Below are 17721 nucleotides of genomic sequence, written 5' to 3'. Positions count from 1 at the left end.
AGGAAGTCAGGACCAAACCTAACAGTGAAAGTCTGAAATTGACAGCAAGCAGAGTTTTGAATCAAGAGTGAAGACCATTTTGAAAATAGTGCTTTTTTTCTCAATCTCCATCTTCTGGATCTTTTTCTTACCTGATCTGTGTCCTGGGGAACAAACTAGTTTGGAGTTCACTGCAGTCATTGTGCTAAATCATGTCACTGATATGGACAATACTGCTCAGTAATGCTCATCTGACCTTCATACAGAAAGAGCTGGAATCCCATTGTCAAGTCTTAACATTTTGAATGTATGAAATATAATTTTTACTCTGAATTCATTAAAGTGAAATTGTGCCTTTCTTGCTGCTGTATTTCATTGTGGAATTGACATGTCACCCTCCTGATGAAGTTTTGTTACTGTGATGACCAACATAAATAAGTTGTGAAAGATTGTTACTATGACAACACACATCTGATAGCTTTCACAAAGCATAGCAGAAGGTACTGGACCAGTTGCACAACAACTGTTGTACTTCTGTAGAAAATTGCGTAAGAGACTTTTTTATGACAGTTTTTTAGATACAGATTCAGACCAACTTTATTATCTCAGCTGGGAAAATTCATTTGGTCCAGTGCTCCAGACATAAAAGCACCACAGAATCCACAGTAAAAGCAGTAGAACACCCAATACAGCCTTGATCAGATAGAGCACTTTTTGCAGGTTGTAAAACACGTAGCACACCGCACTGCCTTTTTTGTTGAAGTCTACAACTTAAAAAAAGAGCAGCTGCATAACTGTGAGAAAGTCATCAAGTAGGTGAATGATTTACGGGGGTTTGTAGTTGTTCGACAGAACCCAGCAGAGAGCCTCAGATAAGGAGTTAAAGATTTTTGGGCTACACTTGCAGCTAAAGGTCAAAAACACAGCAAAATAGTATGCGCCCCTCCAGAGGACTCAGAAAAGATGCCAATATTCAGGGTGGATAGGAAGGACCTTGAAAGAGCTGGTAACGTCCGCCTTGGACAACCAGACTCCTTGGCCTGCGAGGCAGATGAGGGAGATGGCATGATCAATTGCAGATCATCCCCCTACCCTTGCAGAGGTTGGGTCTTCCTCTCTTATCCACACTTTTGGGGAGAGAGCCAAGGGTGGATGGCTGGGCAATGGATGATTTGGGGGTGATGGACAGTGGAGGAGCTGCTGGTGGTAAGCCACAGAAAACAATGGGACTTTGCTTTTCCACAGCTGAGGTGTGGGGCAGAGGAGCAGAGAGGGTGCATGTGGTGGGATGGGAAGGGGCACCACACAGGTTGCAAATGAGCAACGAGCGGGTTACAAAGACTCGGCAGTATAGTTTGGGATCCAACTATCTCCAGTACGTGCCCTGGTTGAGCTATTGCAGGGGTCTGGCAGCTTGAGAGTTGAAAAGGACATGGTGTGAATAAAAGTTGTTGCCGCCGAACCACAAGGCCAGGTTGAGGATCAATGGTAGTTGTCAAACTCAGACCTGCGGTTGAGGAAAGCAGAACAGATGACATCTCAATACAATGAGAATGAGAAAGTGAATTCAACCACTATAAGGTCTTTGGAGGGAGCCGGTTCCCCGGGGGACATGAGGTTGAAGATGAGATTGAGATGATCCGCCATTCGGGTCTTGTGTGACGTGACTTCCTCCCATAGTCACATCCCTGTCGCAGACCGCCAACGTCATCACGTCAGGCACCATCACCATCTTCTCTCTCTCTCAGACACAAACAAACACACACACACACACACACACACACACACACACACACACACACACACGTGCATTCCCATGCATGTGCTCAACCCTGTACATAGCTGTTTGTGTTTTGCTTGGTAGAATTAGATTTTAGAATGGTAGTTTATTGATCAGAGCATTTGTTAACTTTGTTAACCTTGCTAAGTTAAATAAATAGTTATATCTTTAAAGAAAAGTTCTTTTGTCATTATTGTGTCTAACATATTGTTAAAAGTGGCTGATTGAAGGAGCCAGAGCTTGAACTTCAACCGTCTTTGTTCACCCAGGAATGTTGACATCTCTCAGATATTAACATTCTAGGTGAACTTTCATGACACTACCTTGTTTGGTTATTGGTCCCGGTTTCCGGGTGGTGCCTCCTATCTGTTAATACATATGAATGATTTGATTAATTTTATAATTAATTAATCATTACGATAATTGTTAATTATTGTTAATAACCAACTGTGCTCCTCACAGATCCAACAGTTGGCGTCGGAATTATTGATTAATTTTAACAATACCTTGATTTCATAATTCATAATTATCGACGATAATTATGAATTATTGCTAATAACCAAACACACTCCTGCCTGTCCCAACATAATTGCCTTTTTAATGACGTAAAGGGAACCATATGAAGCTTAGAGAAAGTTCACTCATGCCTGGCGTAATTTTATCGCTCATACCTCCCTGTCATTCTCATTTATCATGCACACTCAATCATTTCCTAGCTGTCAATGCATGGGGGCGTAGTTTGAGTTTCAGCTGTCACCAGCTGATCACTTCTACCTAATAGCATGGCGACACATTTTCATTGTTAGCCTGTCATCTATGCAAACTGTTCCTTGTGAGAAACTTGAATGCGACACATACTAATGAAATATATGAGTCACCCATGGGGTTGCGAGTAATTGTACTCAGTAGAGGACTGCATTGAGATTGGGATCCCACAGGTCTCGCGGTACCCAACGCGAATCTTGCAGGAACAGGCAGTTCTAACTTTGCTGCTGGCAGGAGCTGGAGGTCAAAAAATATACTGCGGGTCCCGGGATTTAGGCAGTGCTGCAGGCAAACTCTCACAGAGCTGGGCTGAGTGCTCAGTCTGCGCTCCTCCTGGTGCCCACTGACACATCTACCTGCTACCACTCCTCCTCACACACATACACACATACTCATGACTAGGCACCACTGACTGCTGTGACCTGCCAACTTGAATGAGCTGAGAACAGAAACACCGAACAATATGTGCATATTGCGATACTGCAGGTTATTACTACTTTTGTGTTCATTTAGGAGGGAACAGAAGAGTTGTAAGCTTGCATCAGGTCACATACCATCATCATTAGCACTACTCCTCATCAGTGCATTAAAAGACACAGAGAAATGAAACAAAATAAAACAACCAATGACAACAACACATGTTCTAAAATAATAAGTAGGTTAAAAGAAATAAATACAATGTAATTCTGCCATAGAACAGGCATATTAATTGCACTAGAATAACTGGTTATTGCACTAATATGAATGTATATTCACTAGAACGCAGTTTCTCTACATTATTACCAACAGGTTTGCATCTCTATTAATAGTACACAGTAAAATAATGTGGCTTCCCTGCAGTACGGGAGAAGACACAATGAGTGAATGGTCAGAATATTTGCAGGCGCAGGCGGGAGTGGACACACTTATGGCAGGAGCGAGTGATAATGGTCAGGTATCCAGTAGCAGCGGGTGGGAGTGGGATTAGGAAAACAGTCCCATGCAGGGCTCTAGTACACACCTTGTGTACAGTGGTTTCTGTAAAGTGAGCACTGATAATTTAGACAAACCTCAAGCAGTCACTTGTTTTGAAGAACCCCCACTCACAGATGCTATTTCAGTAAATTTTTAAATAGTTTAAATTGGAGTATTGTACTATTTGGTCCAAACATCCCCACATAGAATTGACAACCAGAAGGCACTAAATTTGGGGATGATTGGCAGATAAGGCAGATATTTCTTTTTTTTTTTTGGTTTAACACACTAAGAAGCAGATCAATCTCTGCAAAGAACTGTATTCCAATTCTTCGTGAAACTGGTCATTAGAAAACATTTTAACAGGGAACAAGGATAATTTAAAGTCTGTGTACTTAAAGAAGAACTTAATGTACTATTTCTGCTCTTTGTGAATTCATTTTTAATTTCCATGACACTCGCCTCTAACTTTCTCTGTGATGACGTATTGATCATGAGATAATGATTTTATCTGCAGTGCAACAGCTTAATGATGACTGTTGGTTAAGGTAGACTTTATGTGCTGATATCAAATTTCACACTACTTCCAATATCTGACAACAGAAACAGGAACCTTTCTAAATTTGAATTATATTGTTAAGTTGGCTGTGTTAAAACATAGTATTTACATTTGATCACAGATAGCTGGTTTCTGAACTGAGGATGATGGGAATGTCAGTAGTTTTGCCAGTATTTGATCCAGACCAAAGTGTTGAACAAATTAAAAATGTAAACTGCTGATGGCTCTAGATGAAAAGTCAACGGATCACCAAAGTCATTTCAGTCATTCATTCTGTGGGGAAAAAGAATGTTTGTACATAAGTTCATTGGCAGTTTATCCAGTACTAAGAAGCTAGTAAAATTAAAAGTAGTGAGAAAACATTTACAGTATTTTTTGTAATGTGGGGAAGTGACCCTGTAATCCTTTCACCAGAGATATTGACACTAGGCTTTATGCAGAAGATAAAAATATGTCCAGGTCTGCTCCCCTGAGCCAGTTTTCTTCATAACAACATTTTTAGCTCTGTACTTCAATTCTTGGTTATGTGGGGGAAACTGTCCAGATCAGCAATGTAATCAGGTGGTCTTGTCCTCTTCTGAACATGGACATGAGAAACATGTATTTGAACTTCTACACAAATCCTTGACAGTTGCTTTCTTAAAAGAATGTTTTCAGTAAAAGGGGTGTTTTGAAAAGGTATGTACGTATATTCTGGAAATATGGGGGGCGTGAAGAAAGGAAACATGTAGCCTGGTGATTTAAAAGGGTTGATTTAATCAAATAGTTCGGATTTAGACAAACACACAAGCCAAACAAAACCCAACAAACCATTAAGCTTTTAACTCCCTTTTTGGTGCTGCTTTTTCACTGTTTTATTTCCAAGTAAAAAGTTCTTCATATGAAACTTGACAAAGAATGAATCATCAATGTAAAATATCAAATTTCTTTTTAAAGGACATAATTCATTATACACACAATAATAAAAAAAAAACCCATAAACACAAGATTAAACCAACCAAACCAAAAATCAGAGCAGATATACTTACAGGCATGGAAAATGACTGGACAATGATTATACATGCTTGATTCATTGTTTTGGACTTTGGATGGATGCAGCTAAAGCTCCACTGTCTGGTGTTCAACAAAGTGCTCTTATCATAATGTAAATTCTTACACTTAATCAGCCTTGAGAAGAACCATAAGCCAGACTTCTAAACTTTTTTTTTTTTACACACTATACTGACATTTTAGAAATAATCCAATTTAAGTGAAGTCATAAAAAGCTGTCAGAGATACAGATAGCCATTACAAATGAGAGTTTAGGCTGTATGGCGAAAATACAGAGCAAAACACTTTTGTATCACATCCAAAAGTCCTTTACAAAGAGTTTTAACATTTGCTCAACTATGTAAGGATTAAGGAACTATAGATCCCTTCCCCCTTAACTTTGTTCAGCAGCCCAACTTTTACATTCTGTCACTCAGAGGTGATGCAGTTAACTGTAATACTGGGTGCAAAATTTGAGAGAACACTGTATAAAATAAATCATGATTGTGGCACTGCAGTGCATAACTAAGCGTGGTCTGACACATATACAGGCACAGGCGTGAATACTTAGAAAATGGGGTTATGGCAGATGTTAGATTATTAGATTTGTTCTTACAAATGGAGTTACTCAACTTTAAATGCAGAGCTTTGTTTATCAACATCTGACAACTAGAGGACAGAAGGTCTCCCAAACTAGTTTGTAAATGAACCTTAATGAAACCTTAATAAAACCTTAAAAATCACAGGAAAATCAAGCTCACATAATTGACAAAAAGTCTTCACTGTATATTCAAAGAAGATATGGTGCGCTTTTCTGTAAGGATCCATCTCTTCCTGTAGCTGAGCTAAACATACCTCTTCTGTCCACATTTACATATGTCATGATGGCATGGGCATGATGAAGAGGTAGCAGCTTTGTTTTGTGCTGGACAACAAACTTTTGAAACATGTTCTCTCTCTTCCTTCAGTTGCTGTAAAACCATGGTTTGTTGAACACATGGCAGTCCTGAGATACAAAGGAGTTCTCAACCCTAAAACTCAACTCAACTCTATACTTTTCTGTGTACTTTTTGTGGACATATTGGTTCTGCTGACCTGACTGACAGAAATATGCTTCTTTAACCCTGGGAAGCGTTTCACCAGCAGCTGTCTGAAGTAGCTCTGGAACTTTTTACCAACAAATGTATAGAAGATGGGACTGATGCAGAAGTAAATGTAAGCAATGTCATGAGTGACTTCACGTGCATAACCCCTCTTCTTCTTTTCATCACAGGACAGGTCATCATCATCATCATGAATCAGTTCTACAATGTTAAATGGGGTCCAGCATATAAAAAACAACAGGACAATGACAAATATCAGCCTGACTGTCTTGAACTTGGTAACTATCTTGGATGATATGACAGTGATAGCAATCCTAACGTAGCAGTACACAATAACAATCAGAGGAAAGAGCAAGAAAAGGAAAAGTTGAAGGTAAAATCCAGATGCTCTTAGCTTGTCATCAATAGGCGTGTTAAGAGGATATTCCTGACAGAATGTTTTGTTGGTCAAATGATGAATAAAAGTTGTGTGGAGAATCATCTTTGGGATGCACGCCAGACCACTGACCAGCCACACCACAGCACAGGAGAGCAGCGCATAGCGTTGATTCCTCACTTGCGACGCATGCAAGGAGTAAACAACTGAAAGGTGTCGGTCGAAGGTCAGGAGAGTTAGAAACAGGACAGAACTGTAGAAGCCCAGGTAGTAGACACTGCCTACAATCTTGCACATTACTTCGCCAAAGATCCAGTAGGAGAGCTGCTTGTAGACTCCCACGAAGGGAAGACTGCTCATGAACATCAGGGAGGACACCACTAGGTTCAGCAGCAAGATGTTGGTCACAGTGGTCAGCTTCTCAAACCTAAGAAGTGGCCAATTAAACCGTTAAATGTAGAAAAAACAGAGACTATGGGTCACACAAGCATTTTTGACAGTAATATTTTGCAATAATCTCCAAACTGTGGATTGGTTGGTGGCAGTGAAGTAAATCTGAACATCTTTAGCATCAATTTAAGTAAAGCGTGTCAACTAGATAAACTGCTTTGAAATCCATTGATTGACAGGTCATACTGTAGAGTCCTGAAATAGAGGAAGTTCACTCATTCAATGTTACACAGTTCTCTCAGTTCAGTCTTTTGTTTTTGTGGTGAGCAAGCTAGCTTCTTGTACTGCCTGTAATTGCCTAATATTTTACCCTGATACCACTGCATAACGCCCAGGAAAATGACATTTCATAATCAGGCATTTAATTAAATTTTCAAGGCTATTTTTAACTTTCTTTCCAGGACTGGTTTGCATAGAGATTAAGAGATTACAAGAGATTAGTTTTGAATCATGAAGGATGTTCGAGTGTTTCATTGTATCACTGCCTGTTATTGATAATATATTGATGACTTGTGCACATTGTGCAGCCTTGCAGGATTGAGTGCAACACTTCTGCTCTGGTCTACATAGCAAAATAGGATGTGCACACCCAGCTAAGTAATGTGGATGTTTAATGTGATAAGTAATGTGACTTGACAAATTTGGCATCAAAGTTGAAAATGCATGAAATGAATCTGCCTGAGAGTGCCACCCAGATATACAGTAGTCTGTGTGGGAATCTAGTGCCAACAAGTTAGTATTTCAATTTGACCGGTACTTCATTTTTTGACTGAACACCTCAAAACTAATGACACTCCCATCATCCTCAGCTGTTCTTTGTCTTCAATGCTAAATAGCACATGTTAGAAATGTAAATTAACGTGGTGACCATGGTAAGCATTATACTTGTTTAACATCAGCAATGTCATGTGCTAGCATGGCTCTTGGTTAGCACTTAACATCAACCAAAGTGAATTTATCCAGACAAAGGTTATGTTTCTCCCAAAAGTAAAATATGAATCAAATTTTTAGGAGACATTGTTGCTAATCACTACCATAATAAGATTAACATAACAAATTTCATGTTCTTTTAACCAAGAGGGGAACAAACACCCCTCCTTTTCTTGTGCCAATTTCTGTAAGAGCCCAGAGAAGAGTTTTTGATGCTGTTTTTGACCTGCATTTTTGAGCAAGAGCCATTCAATGCATTTACATTTAGTAACCTGTCTACAAAGTAGTTTTAATTGTCAGTGCCGGGATCCACATTTGCGCACTTGAGTCAAACTGCCAACACATACACAAGTGACTATAATCCAGCACTACTGTTTTTAATTTTATCTCATCAGTATCAGCCTCACTGTTCACTCTCCTAACAGTGTATCAGAGCTGTAGCAGTTGTTCTTCTGTTGTATTTTTAACAAAGTAGTTGCTTCACTAGTGTTTGCTGCTCACAAAATTCTGGGATCAGTAGTAGTAAATCACACTTGATGCTAAATTGTAAGGATTACAACTTTAATTTACTATTTGTAGACTATTTCAATTATCCTGTAATTCACAGGTAATTATAATAAGGGTTGTGTGTATTTTACAAGTTTACAAATTGTACATTTGCTACCTCTGATTGCTTTAAAATGCTAAACCAATATTTTTTTTGAATTTGAGAGTTTTGTTTGTCTACTCACCGATGGATGATGACCAGGACCAGCCCGTTGCCAAAGAGACTGAAGAGAAACATGAAGTAGTAAATGGTGGACAATTGAGCTCCCAGTAAGTTTTCACCATCGCTACTACATAGTCCACCAGGTAGCTCATCATCAGGATCATCATACACATATGTTGTTGAGTCATTGGTATCGTAATTATCGTGTATATAATTAGAAGTTGTTGATTCCATCTTCTCCTCAAATGTTAGCAGTGATATCTGTCAGAAACACAAATGCAAACCATCATACACAGCATTCACAATATGATGCAATGATGCAGTCAGTATGAAATGAAAATTCTAAATATTGTCAAGCTTTTGAAAATTTGTAGTAGTATATAAGAGCTATTGAATTCTGTGTGCATGCTTCTGTAAAGCATGCAAATAAGGAGAACTAGAAAACAATCCCTTTAAATGAGATCCTCCAAGGAGCTCAAATCAGATGTTTGTGGGAATGAGGATCAGGCTGAGCTGAGCTGACTTACCACCTGGCCAGCAGAGGAGCTTCTCCTTGTTGTCTGATTCTGAGGACCAGAACTGTCTGACTCACAGCTCAGCTGAAGTTACTCCATATAAGTCAGCCAGCAAGGGGAAGGAAGTGTGTGTGTGTGTGTCTGGGTCTGAAAGGAGCAGGGATTGGCTGACAAAGCCAAGGCCAAATGTGTCCCAGACAAGGCTGAGACCTTGAGAGCAGAGCAGAGTACTGAAAAGACTGTTCGTTGTAAGAACCCCATTGCAGTGGTCAATATAAGGGTAAAATGAATGAGGAAGCTGGGTTTTTACATGCAGTTCTTATGTTACACCACATCTACACAGGACGCTTAGCTTATGTAGCACGTTAGCAGAGCAGCAGCATCACAATAGCTCCATCTGTGTCTACATTCAGGATGCATTCGGTCACAGTGAGTGTAGGTCAATCACTACACAATAACTACAACACACAATCATTGTAGTTACCAAAAATGAAAGAAAATAGACTTCCAGGTGTAGTGTGAGTGAAATGCGAGCTGTTACTTATCGCGTGTAGACAGCTGTTAAAATAGAAGCGTATCTGTTCTGTCAGACAGACATGCGTGAGACACACAACTGAAAAACATGGCTGAAACACTTTCTGTGTAGGCACAACACAGTGTTAGTCTGAACATGGCAAAAGTGTCAGATGGTTAAAGTTAGGTAAAGATCATGGTTTGGGCTGACTGTGGTTAAGCAACTAAAACACTTGGTTACACTCAGGTTTTTTCACATCCATCCATTAAACCATGAGATGCTGACTCGTCTTTTATGGTCTAATATTATTACTGATGCTGGGCTGAAAGGATACAGACTGATATTAATACACATAATATTATTTCAGATCAATGAAGTTCTCAGTTCACCAGCCCCACTGATACATTTACCTGAAAACAAAGCTGTTCAACAGTAATCTCAAAGGAATATTACAGGAATATAGATTATATATATAAATCAATACTATCTCCCCCAAAAAATCAAATACATTTTTTTTTTTAATTTGCACAATTCTAATATTAAAAAGTGATTGATTTAACAAATTAAACCATACACTTATTGTACTTAAAAAACTTTTCAGATGATCCAGCAGGACGGCATGAAAAATTACATTTTATTCACCATTAGAAACCTGCAGCCTACTGTCTATTATTGCATTACACATCCAGTTTGATAAAGGTTTTTTTTTTCTTTTTAAAGAAACAACAGTACCGAATTCATTCTGACAACTTTTTTTATACTGTATTATATTTTTATTATAATAAATATAAACTTTTTTCAATGTTAGGAGTGTATGTTTGATTTGTATACTAGTATGTCATCCTGCTTTGGGTGTGGTTTATTACAGTCTGTGCTTCTGTCTCAACGTTTTCCTGATAAAGATGAAGAAATTTGTTTTTCACTGATAATGTCACTTGTGACATTATTGAACTATTTCCACACTGTCAGATGGTTTTGTCATTTCTGAAGAAGTTTCTATAAGAAATTAGATATACAGTATCCTATAATTACATTTTCTGATGACTCAGTTGTAGTCAGCTTAAAGTCCCCCCAAAAATGTGTTTCTCCTTATTGTTCCTTCACTTAAATTTTTATGCTACAATGTGCAGTATGATGTAAAGGAAGGTTTGACACTAAAAGGCTGTTTCATCTGTTGAAAGGGGAAAGTTTAAATCTGAGTTTAAAACTAGGAGCATGATTTATGACATCACAACTAGTTTGGAGCCAATCATGGTCCAGTATGCAGCTTATACAAGTGTGATGTGAAACCTGAAGCCTCCAGTGCACATACACTGAAAATGGACAATGAACAATATTTGCATGTTCATAAATTCTGGAATTTTAATGAAGGAGAAAGACAAGATATAGATTTAAGAATTTTAACAAGATAATTGAACTGGTTTTGTTGGAAAAACCATATCAGACAGATTCTTTTATTTCAAGCAGAGTATTTTTTATATGTCTTAAAACATGTCTGGAGGGATCCATAAATATCTAGGTGTCATTTTGCATTCTCAACTTAAGTGTGATGCCCATATAAGGAAATTGTCTAGACTACTAACTGTTTTTGTTTGGTAAGACCATGTATATCTCTTGAAGCAGCTAAAATGTATACGCATGCCACGATTTTATCACATATATCCTACTCTGTGGTTATCAGGGTGCAGGCCTCCAAATCAATAATCAAGCCTGTAATCATTTTTATAAAAACTATAAAAGGTAAAATGACACCATGGTCAAATTCTTCAAAAATAGAACTTAGGTAGAGTTTTCATTCATAAAGTATTGCATTACCCGTATGTAATGTGCTTATCTGTATGGTCCAAGTTAAATAAACAAATAACTGAGTAATAAAAACAAGGGAGGGGAGACAGGTCTAAAGTGAATTCTTTTACTGTGCTTAAGAGTCCTTTTTGAGTAAAATGTTAATAAAATCAAGAAATGTTGTTGACTTCAGGAAGTCAGGACCAAACCTGACAGTGAAAGTCTGAAATTGACAGCAAGCAGAGTTTTGAATCAAGAGTGAAGACCATTTTGAAAATAGTGCAAAAATGAAAAAAAAGGGTTTCTTTGAAGTCATGAGGGCTTTTTTTCGTAATCTCCATCTTCTGGATCTTTTTTCTTACCTGATCTGTGTCCTGGGGAACAAACTTGTTTGGAGTTCACTGCAGTCATTGTGCTAAATCATGTCACTGATATGGACAATACTGCTCAATAATGCCCATCTGACCTTCATACAGAAAGAGCTGAAATCCCATTGTCAAGTCTTAACATTTTGAATGTATGAAATATAATTTTTACTCTGAATTCATTAAAGTGAAATTGTGCCTTTCTTGCTGCTGTATTTCACTGTGGAATTGACATGTCATCCTCTTGATGAAGTTTTGTTACTGTGATGACCAACATAAATAAGTTGTGAAAGATTGTTACTATGACAACACACATCTGATAGCTTTCACAAAGCATAGCAGTGGGCACTGGACCAGTTGCACAACAACTGTTGTACTTCTGTAGAATATTGCATAAGAGACTTTTTTATGATCTTTTTTTTAGATACAGATTCAGACCAACTTTATTATCCCAGCCGGGAAAATTCATTTGGTCCAGTGCTCCAGACATAAAAGCACCATAGAATCCACAGTATAAGCAGTAGAACACCCAATACAGCCTTGATCAGACAGGGCACTTTTTGCAGGTTGCAAAACACGAGGCACACTGCACTGCCTTTTTTGCCACCGAACCACAAGGCCAGGTTGAGGATCAATGGTAGTTGTCAAACTCAGACCTGCGGTTGAGGAAAGCAGAACAGATGACATCTCAATACAATGAGAATGAGAAAGTGAATTCAACCACTATAAGGTCTTTGGAGGGAGCCGGTTCCCTGGGGACACGAGGTTGAAGATGAGTGAATAAACTGGGTGAGGTCAATGTAATTACCACCTGCCTGAGTGTGGTTGGCACAGGGGAGGGTTGGGGGGATGCAAGAGGGTGCACCAGAGGTAAAGCGGTGGCCAGGGTGAAGCTGCTGTGGGTGGCGCTGTAGGAAAAAGAGGTGCAGACACAGTATGATGAACAATGCAGTAACGTGCAGGCTCTGGAGAGGGAAAGGGTAGGGATTGGGGTAGGGAGGGGGAAAAGAGGAAAGAGAACAAAATGATGGGGCATGGCGGATGGCACCACTGAGGGCTGCTGTGTTGGCTCGGTCTTTACAGTAGTAGTAGCTGAAGTAGCTGAAGGAGGAGGTGCATGTGTGGCGGTGCCATGACGTCACAGGCGTCACCATGAATGCAACACTGAGAACCCAAAAGAGCATGGGAAGATCAATGGGAGGGAGTGGTGTGCTGCAGTTGTTGTACAATTGAAAAAGTCTCGCCTCATTGTTGTTGCAGTGGAAAGGAATGTTTCTTGGACATAGGGCGTGCTTCAAACAAGCGACAGTACACTCAGAAATGTTTGGAGCCAAGGGGTAGTCAGTGCGCAGGCGGCGCGGAGAGCGCTGCTTGTGGCAGCTTCTCCTGTTGTGCGGGCTCAGGGATCTCAATCAAGAGTGAGATGGGCGTTGGGGGTGAGTGATGTCCCTCGAGGAAGAGGCCAAGAGGCCCGTGTGATGCAGACCAACAAGCACAGCAACAAATGATAAAAGAGTAATATAATTGTTGAGCCTCAAACCACAAGGTCACACAGAGAAGGCCTACATGTACCTGCTGAGGCCTGACCACAAGGTGCTTTTTCCTTTGTTTCCCCAGAGACAAAGGAATAGCGCCAAAATGCTGCTTACAGACAACGGGAGTCAATTGCAAACTCCATTTCCAGCAATGCTTTGCGATTTTCACACCTCAGCGGGGAACAGTCAACATACAGTCTCTCACTGGCGGAGCCGCTCCTGCACAGCGGAGTGTGCTGATGACGCAGCCATGACATCACCGCCCCTTTAAAAACTGAAGGTGCCCTGAAGACCATGCCTTTCCCATGTCGTTGAGCCAGCGTAACATCTGTCCCTCTGTGAGTCAGCTTGACTTAAGGGGGTACCCCACGCACGTGTTTTTCCCCTCACCGAAGACTACCCTCACCAAACGAGACGAGACTTCGCCTGTGTTCACCCAAACACCATCCCTGGATCTGAGAGAGACTGCTGCTGCAACCAGTGCCCTCAAATTCCCTAGAGAAGGAAGAAACGGAGTTTCCTCAGGAAGACGTGGAACTTCTCTGCCCCTCTCTTCTTCACCGAGTCGACTCTGCTGTTTTCTCAGCCACGCCACTGAGAGCCAGCTCGCCAGAGATTCGCCAAAGCACAAGAACAGCCACCGTCTGCATCCGAGCCGAGGACAGAGCTCCACAGAAAGATGGACTTCACACACACCGTGCTCGCTTTCTGAGGCAACTGAGTAAGAGGCATAAGTCTGGGCAGAGGCAGTGTTAGTTGTGTGTTCCTTTCAGCATCAGTGCTGTTGTTTAGCATTTAGCTTTTTAGCTTTATTGCTATTGTTTGTTGTGTGAGTTGACGGACCGCAAAGTCCATTTTTCCTGCTTACTCTTAGGAGTATTTTAAGTTTGCTGCCTGTTTAGTTGTGTTCACCACGCTAGACTGTTTTGTGTTTGTCCCGCTCGGGACTACTGCTGTGTTTGTTCCACTGTGAGTGAGTAAGTAAGTTGCTTTGTCGATCAGAAACCAGAAACATGCATTACAGATTGCCATCCGTACACATGCTGTCTGTGGACAAAGGAACTGCTTCTCTTCCTCTCACGATCGCTTTCCCTCCTTGTTCTCTCTCTCTTGCGACTAACACACACACACACACACGTGCACACACACATACACGCACCAACATCTTTACACACATTTGATGGTCAGATAACATTAGATACAGCACTGCTCTATCTTTCCTTATCCGCCACCAGACACATGTGTTTTTCACGGAATTAGGTGAGCGCGGGACGCCGACCACCAGGCGGCGCCATCTTGCTGTTGTCTAACCAAGACACCGCTGTACATCCGCCATTCGGGTCTTGTGTGACGTGACTTCCTCCCATAGTCACGTCCCCGTCGCAGACCGCCAACGTCATCACGTCAGGCACCATCGCCATCTTCTCTCTCTCTCTCAGACACACACACACACACGTGCATTCCCATGCATGTGCTCAACCCTGTACATAGCTGTTTGTGTTTTGCTTGGTAGAATTAGATTTTAGAATGGTAGTTTATTTATCAGAGCATTTGTTAACTTTGTTAACCTTACTAAGTTAAATAAATAGTTATATCTTTAAAGAAAAGTTCTTTTGTCATTATTGTGTCTAACATATTGTTAAAAGTGGCTGATTGAAGGAGCCAGAGCTTGAACTTCAACCGTCTTTGTTCACCCAGGAATGTTGACATCTCTCAGATATTAACATTCCCCCCTATCTGTTAATACATATTAATAATTCTATTAATTTTATAATTAATTAATTATTACGATAATTGTTAATTATTGTTAATAACTGTGACGGCCCCAGAGCCTGTTGCCTCTGTTTCCTTTGGTCCTGTGGTTTGTGTCTGTGTTTGCAGGTCCTTGGATGGGTGGAGCCGATGTCATTCGAGTACTAACTGGGAACACCTGACCAGTGCCCCAGAAAGCATTTAAACAAGCCTGCCCTGATTCCAGTCTCTCTCTCTGATCCCTTCTCCACTCACCACGCTGTGGTTGTTTTTTGCGTTGCCTTTTTGGTTTTGTTTTGCACTGACAACACGCACCTCACATTATACAACACATCCACACACTTTCAACCACCACTGACACTGACTTCCACACCCCATTGCAATTATTGTTATTTACTTTAATAAACTTCAGTTTATTATTGCTGAGTTTGGGTGTGCGTCTCCCTCCTTTGATGTGGCCTGCAAGCTGGTCATAACATAACCAACTGTGCTCCTCACAGATCCAACAGTTGGTGTCGGAATTATTGATTAATATTAACAATACCTTGATTTCATAATTCATAACTATCGACGATAATTATGAATTATTGCTAATAACCAAACACACTCCTGCCTGTCCCAACATAATTGCCTTTTTAATGACGTAAAGGGAACCATATGAAGCTTAGAGAAAGTTCACTCATGCCTGGCGTAATTTTATCGCTCATACCTCCCTGTCATTCTCATTTATCATGCACACTCAATCATTTCCTAGCTGTCAATGCATGGGGGCGTAGTTTGAGTTTCAGCTGTCACCAGCTGATCACTTCTTCCCAATAGCATGGCGACACATTTTCATTGTTAGCCTGTCATCTATGCAAACTGTTCCTTGCGAGAAACTTGAATGCGACACATACTATTGAAATATATGAGTCACCCATGGGGTGGCGAGTAATTGTACTCAGTAGAGGACTGCGAGATTGAGATTGGGATCCCACAGGTCTCGCGGTACCCAACGCGAATCTTGCAGGAACAGGCAGTTCTAACTTTGCTGCTGGCAGGAGCGGGAGGTCAAAAAATATACTGTGGGTCCCGGGATTTAGGCAGTGCTGCAGGCAAACTCTCACAGAGCTGGGCTGAGTGCTCAGTCTGCGCTCCTCCTGGTGCCCACTGACACATCTACCTGCTACTGCTCCTCCTCACACACATACACACATACTCATGACTAGGCACCACTGACTGCTGTGACCTGCCGACTTGAACGAGCAGAGAACAGAAACACCGAACAATATGTGCATATTGCGATACTGCAGATTATTACTACTTTTGTGTTCATTTAGGAGGTAACAGAAGAGATGTAAGCTTGCATCAAGTCACATGCTGTCATCATTAGGACACACCAATGGCAGGAGCGAGTGATAATGGTCAGGTATCCAGCAGCAGCGGGTGGGAGTGGGATTAGGAAAACAGTCCCATGCAGGGCTCTAGTACACACCTTGTGTACAGTGGTTTCTGTAAAGTGAGCACTGATAATTTAGACAAACCTCAAGCAGTCACTTGTTTTGAAGAACCCCCACTCACAGATGCTATTTCAGTAACTTAGTTTAAATTGGAGTATTGTACTATTTGGTCCAAACATCCCCACATAGACTGGACAACCAGAAGGCAATAAATTTGGGCATGATTGGCAGATAAGGCAGATATTTCTTTTTTTTTTTGGTTTAATACACTAAGAAACAGATCAATCTCTGCAAAGAACTGTATTCCAATTCTTCGTGAAACTGGTCATCAGAAAACATTTTAACGGAGAACAAGGAGAATTTAAAGTCTGTGTACTTAAAGAAGAACTTACAGGACTATTTCTGCTAAGAGAGTTTAATGTAGAACATACCATGGTTGAGCATAAAACAGATAGTGAAGTACAGTTAATTGTGCATACTTTTAACCATAGTGGAATAGGTTCTATAAACTTATTGGACCATAGACCCGTACATGGGGAACTTCCAGAACCTGTTGGTGCAAGGGAGGAGGATCTCACAGGGAAAACTGACATGATAGAATTCAAAGTAGGGCACTTAATCACTTGGTCTACACATTCACACAAACAATTAAAAACCCTATCAGACCCAGTGGAGAGACACAGAGAAGGCACCACCCCCAAAGCCAAACAATTGTGACACATTTGGGTTCAATGGTGATTACTTAAAAAATGGAAACAAGGGTACAGTCAGTGCCAATCCCTGGGACAGCTGGAGGGACTACTCTGGGAAGCCCTTCTTCTCTTCAGCGCACATGGTGCCGTTTCCCCTATCCCCCTGGGAGGACCATGTAAGACAAATCACCAGAGTAATAGCCTACATATTCTCAAAACACACACATCCTTATCCTCCACACACAAACTAGAGTGCTAGGACAAAGCACCACTGTGAGAGGAAAAAAACATTATCAACAAGAGACATTATCCCTGATCACAGGATAATCAAAAGATGGAATCCATACCACCATGCATCATGAGTGCTAGTAATTTCTCCATGGTGGTGGCCCTTTACTGTGCGCAAGGTACATGGGTTGAAGACTCAATGTGATTCAATCCCAGACTGAACTCCTCCAAAATCATGATGACATTTGTGTGTAAAATGTAT

The 17721-nt window shown here is 40.7% G+C and overlaps 1 protein-coding gene across 1 annotated transcript in view; it reads right to left on the bottom strand.

Annotated features, from left to right (window-relative positions):
• LOC137172900 (C-C chemokine receptor type 1-like) overlaps positions 1–9409 on the bottom strand; it is a 69787-nt gene extending 60378 nt beyond the window's left edge. Inside the window, exons 1-3 of the mRNA XM_067577496.1 lie at positions 9162–9409; positions 8657–8895; positions 4863–6972 (exon numbers count right to left, since the gene is read on the bottom strand). Of these exons, the coding sequence (XP_067433597.1) occupies positions 6105–6972; positions 8657–8868 (1080 nt within the window). The 5' untranslated portion in view covers positions 8869–8895; positions 9162–9409 and the 3' untranslated portion in view covers positions 4863–6104. The remainder of the gene's footprint in view (positions 1–4862; positions 6973–8656; positions 8896–9161) is intronic.
• Positions 9410–17721: the final 8312 nt, after the last annotated feature.

Source organism: Thunnus thynnus, chromosome 21 (assembly GCF_963924715.1).
Source record: "Thunnus thynnus chromosome 21, fThuThy2.1, whole genome shotgun sequence".
In the NCBI taxonomy this organism is placed as follows: domain Eukaryota; kingdom Metazoa; phylum Chordata; class Actinopteri; order Scombriformes; family Scombridae; genus Thunnus; species Thunnus thynnus.
This window is presented reverse-complemented; position numbering and strand designations above follow the sequence as displayed.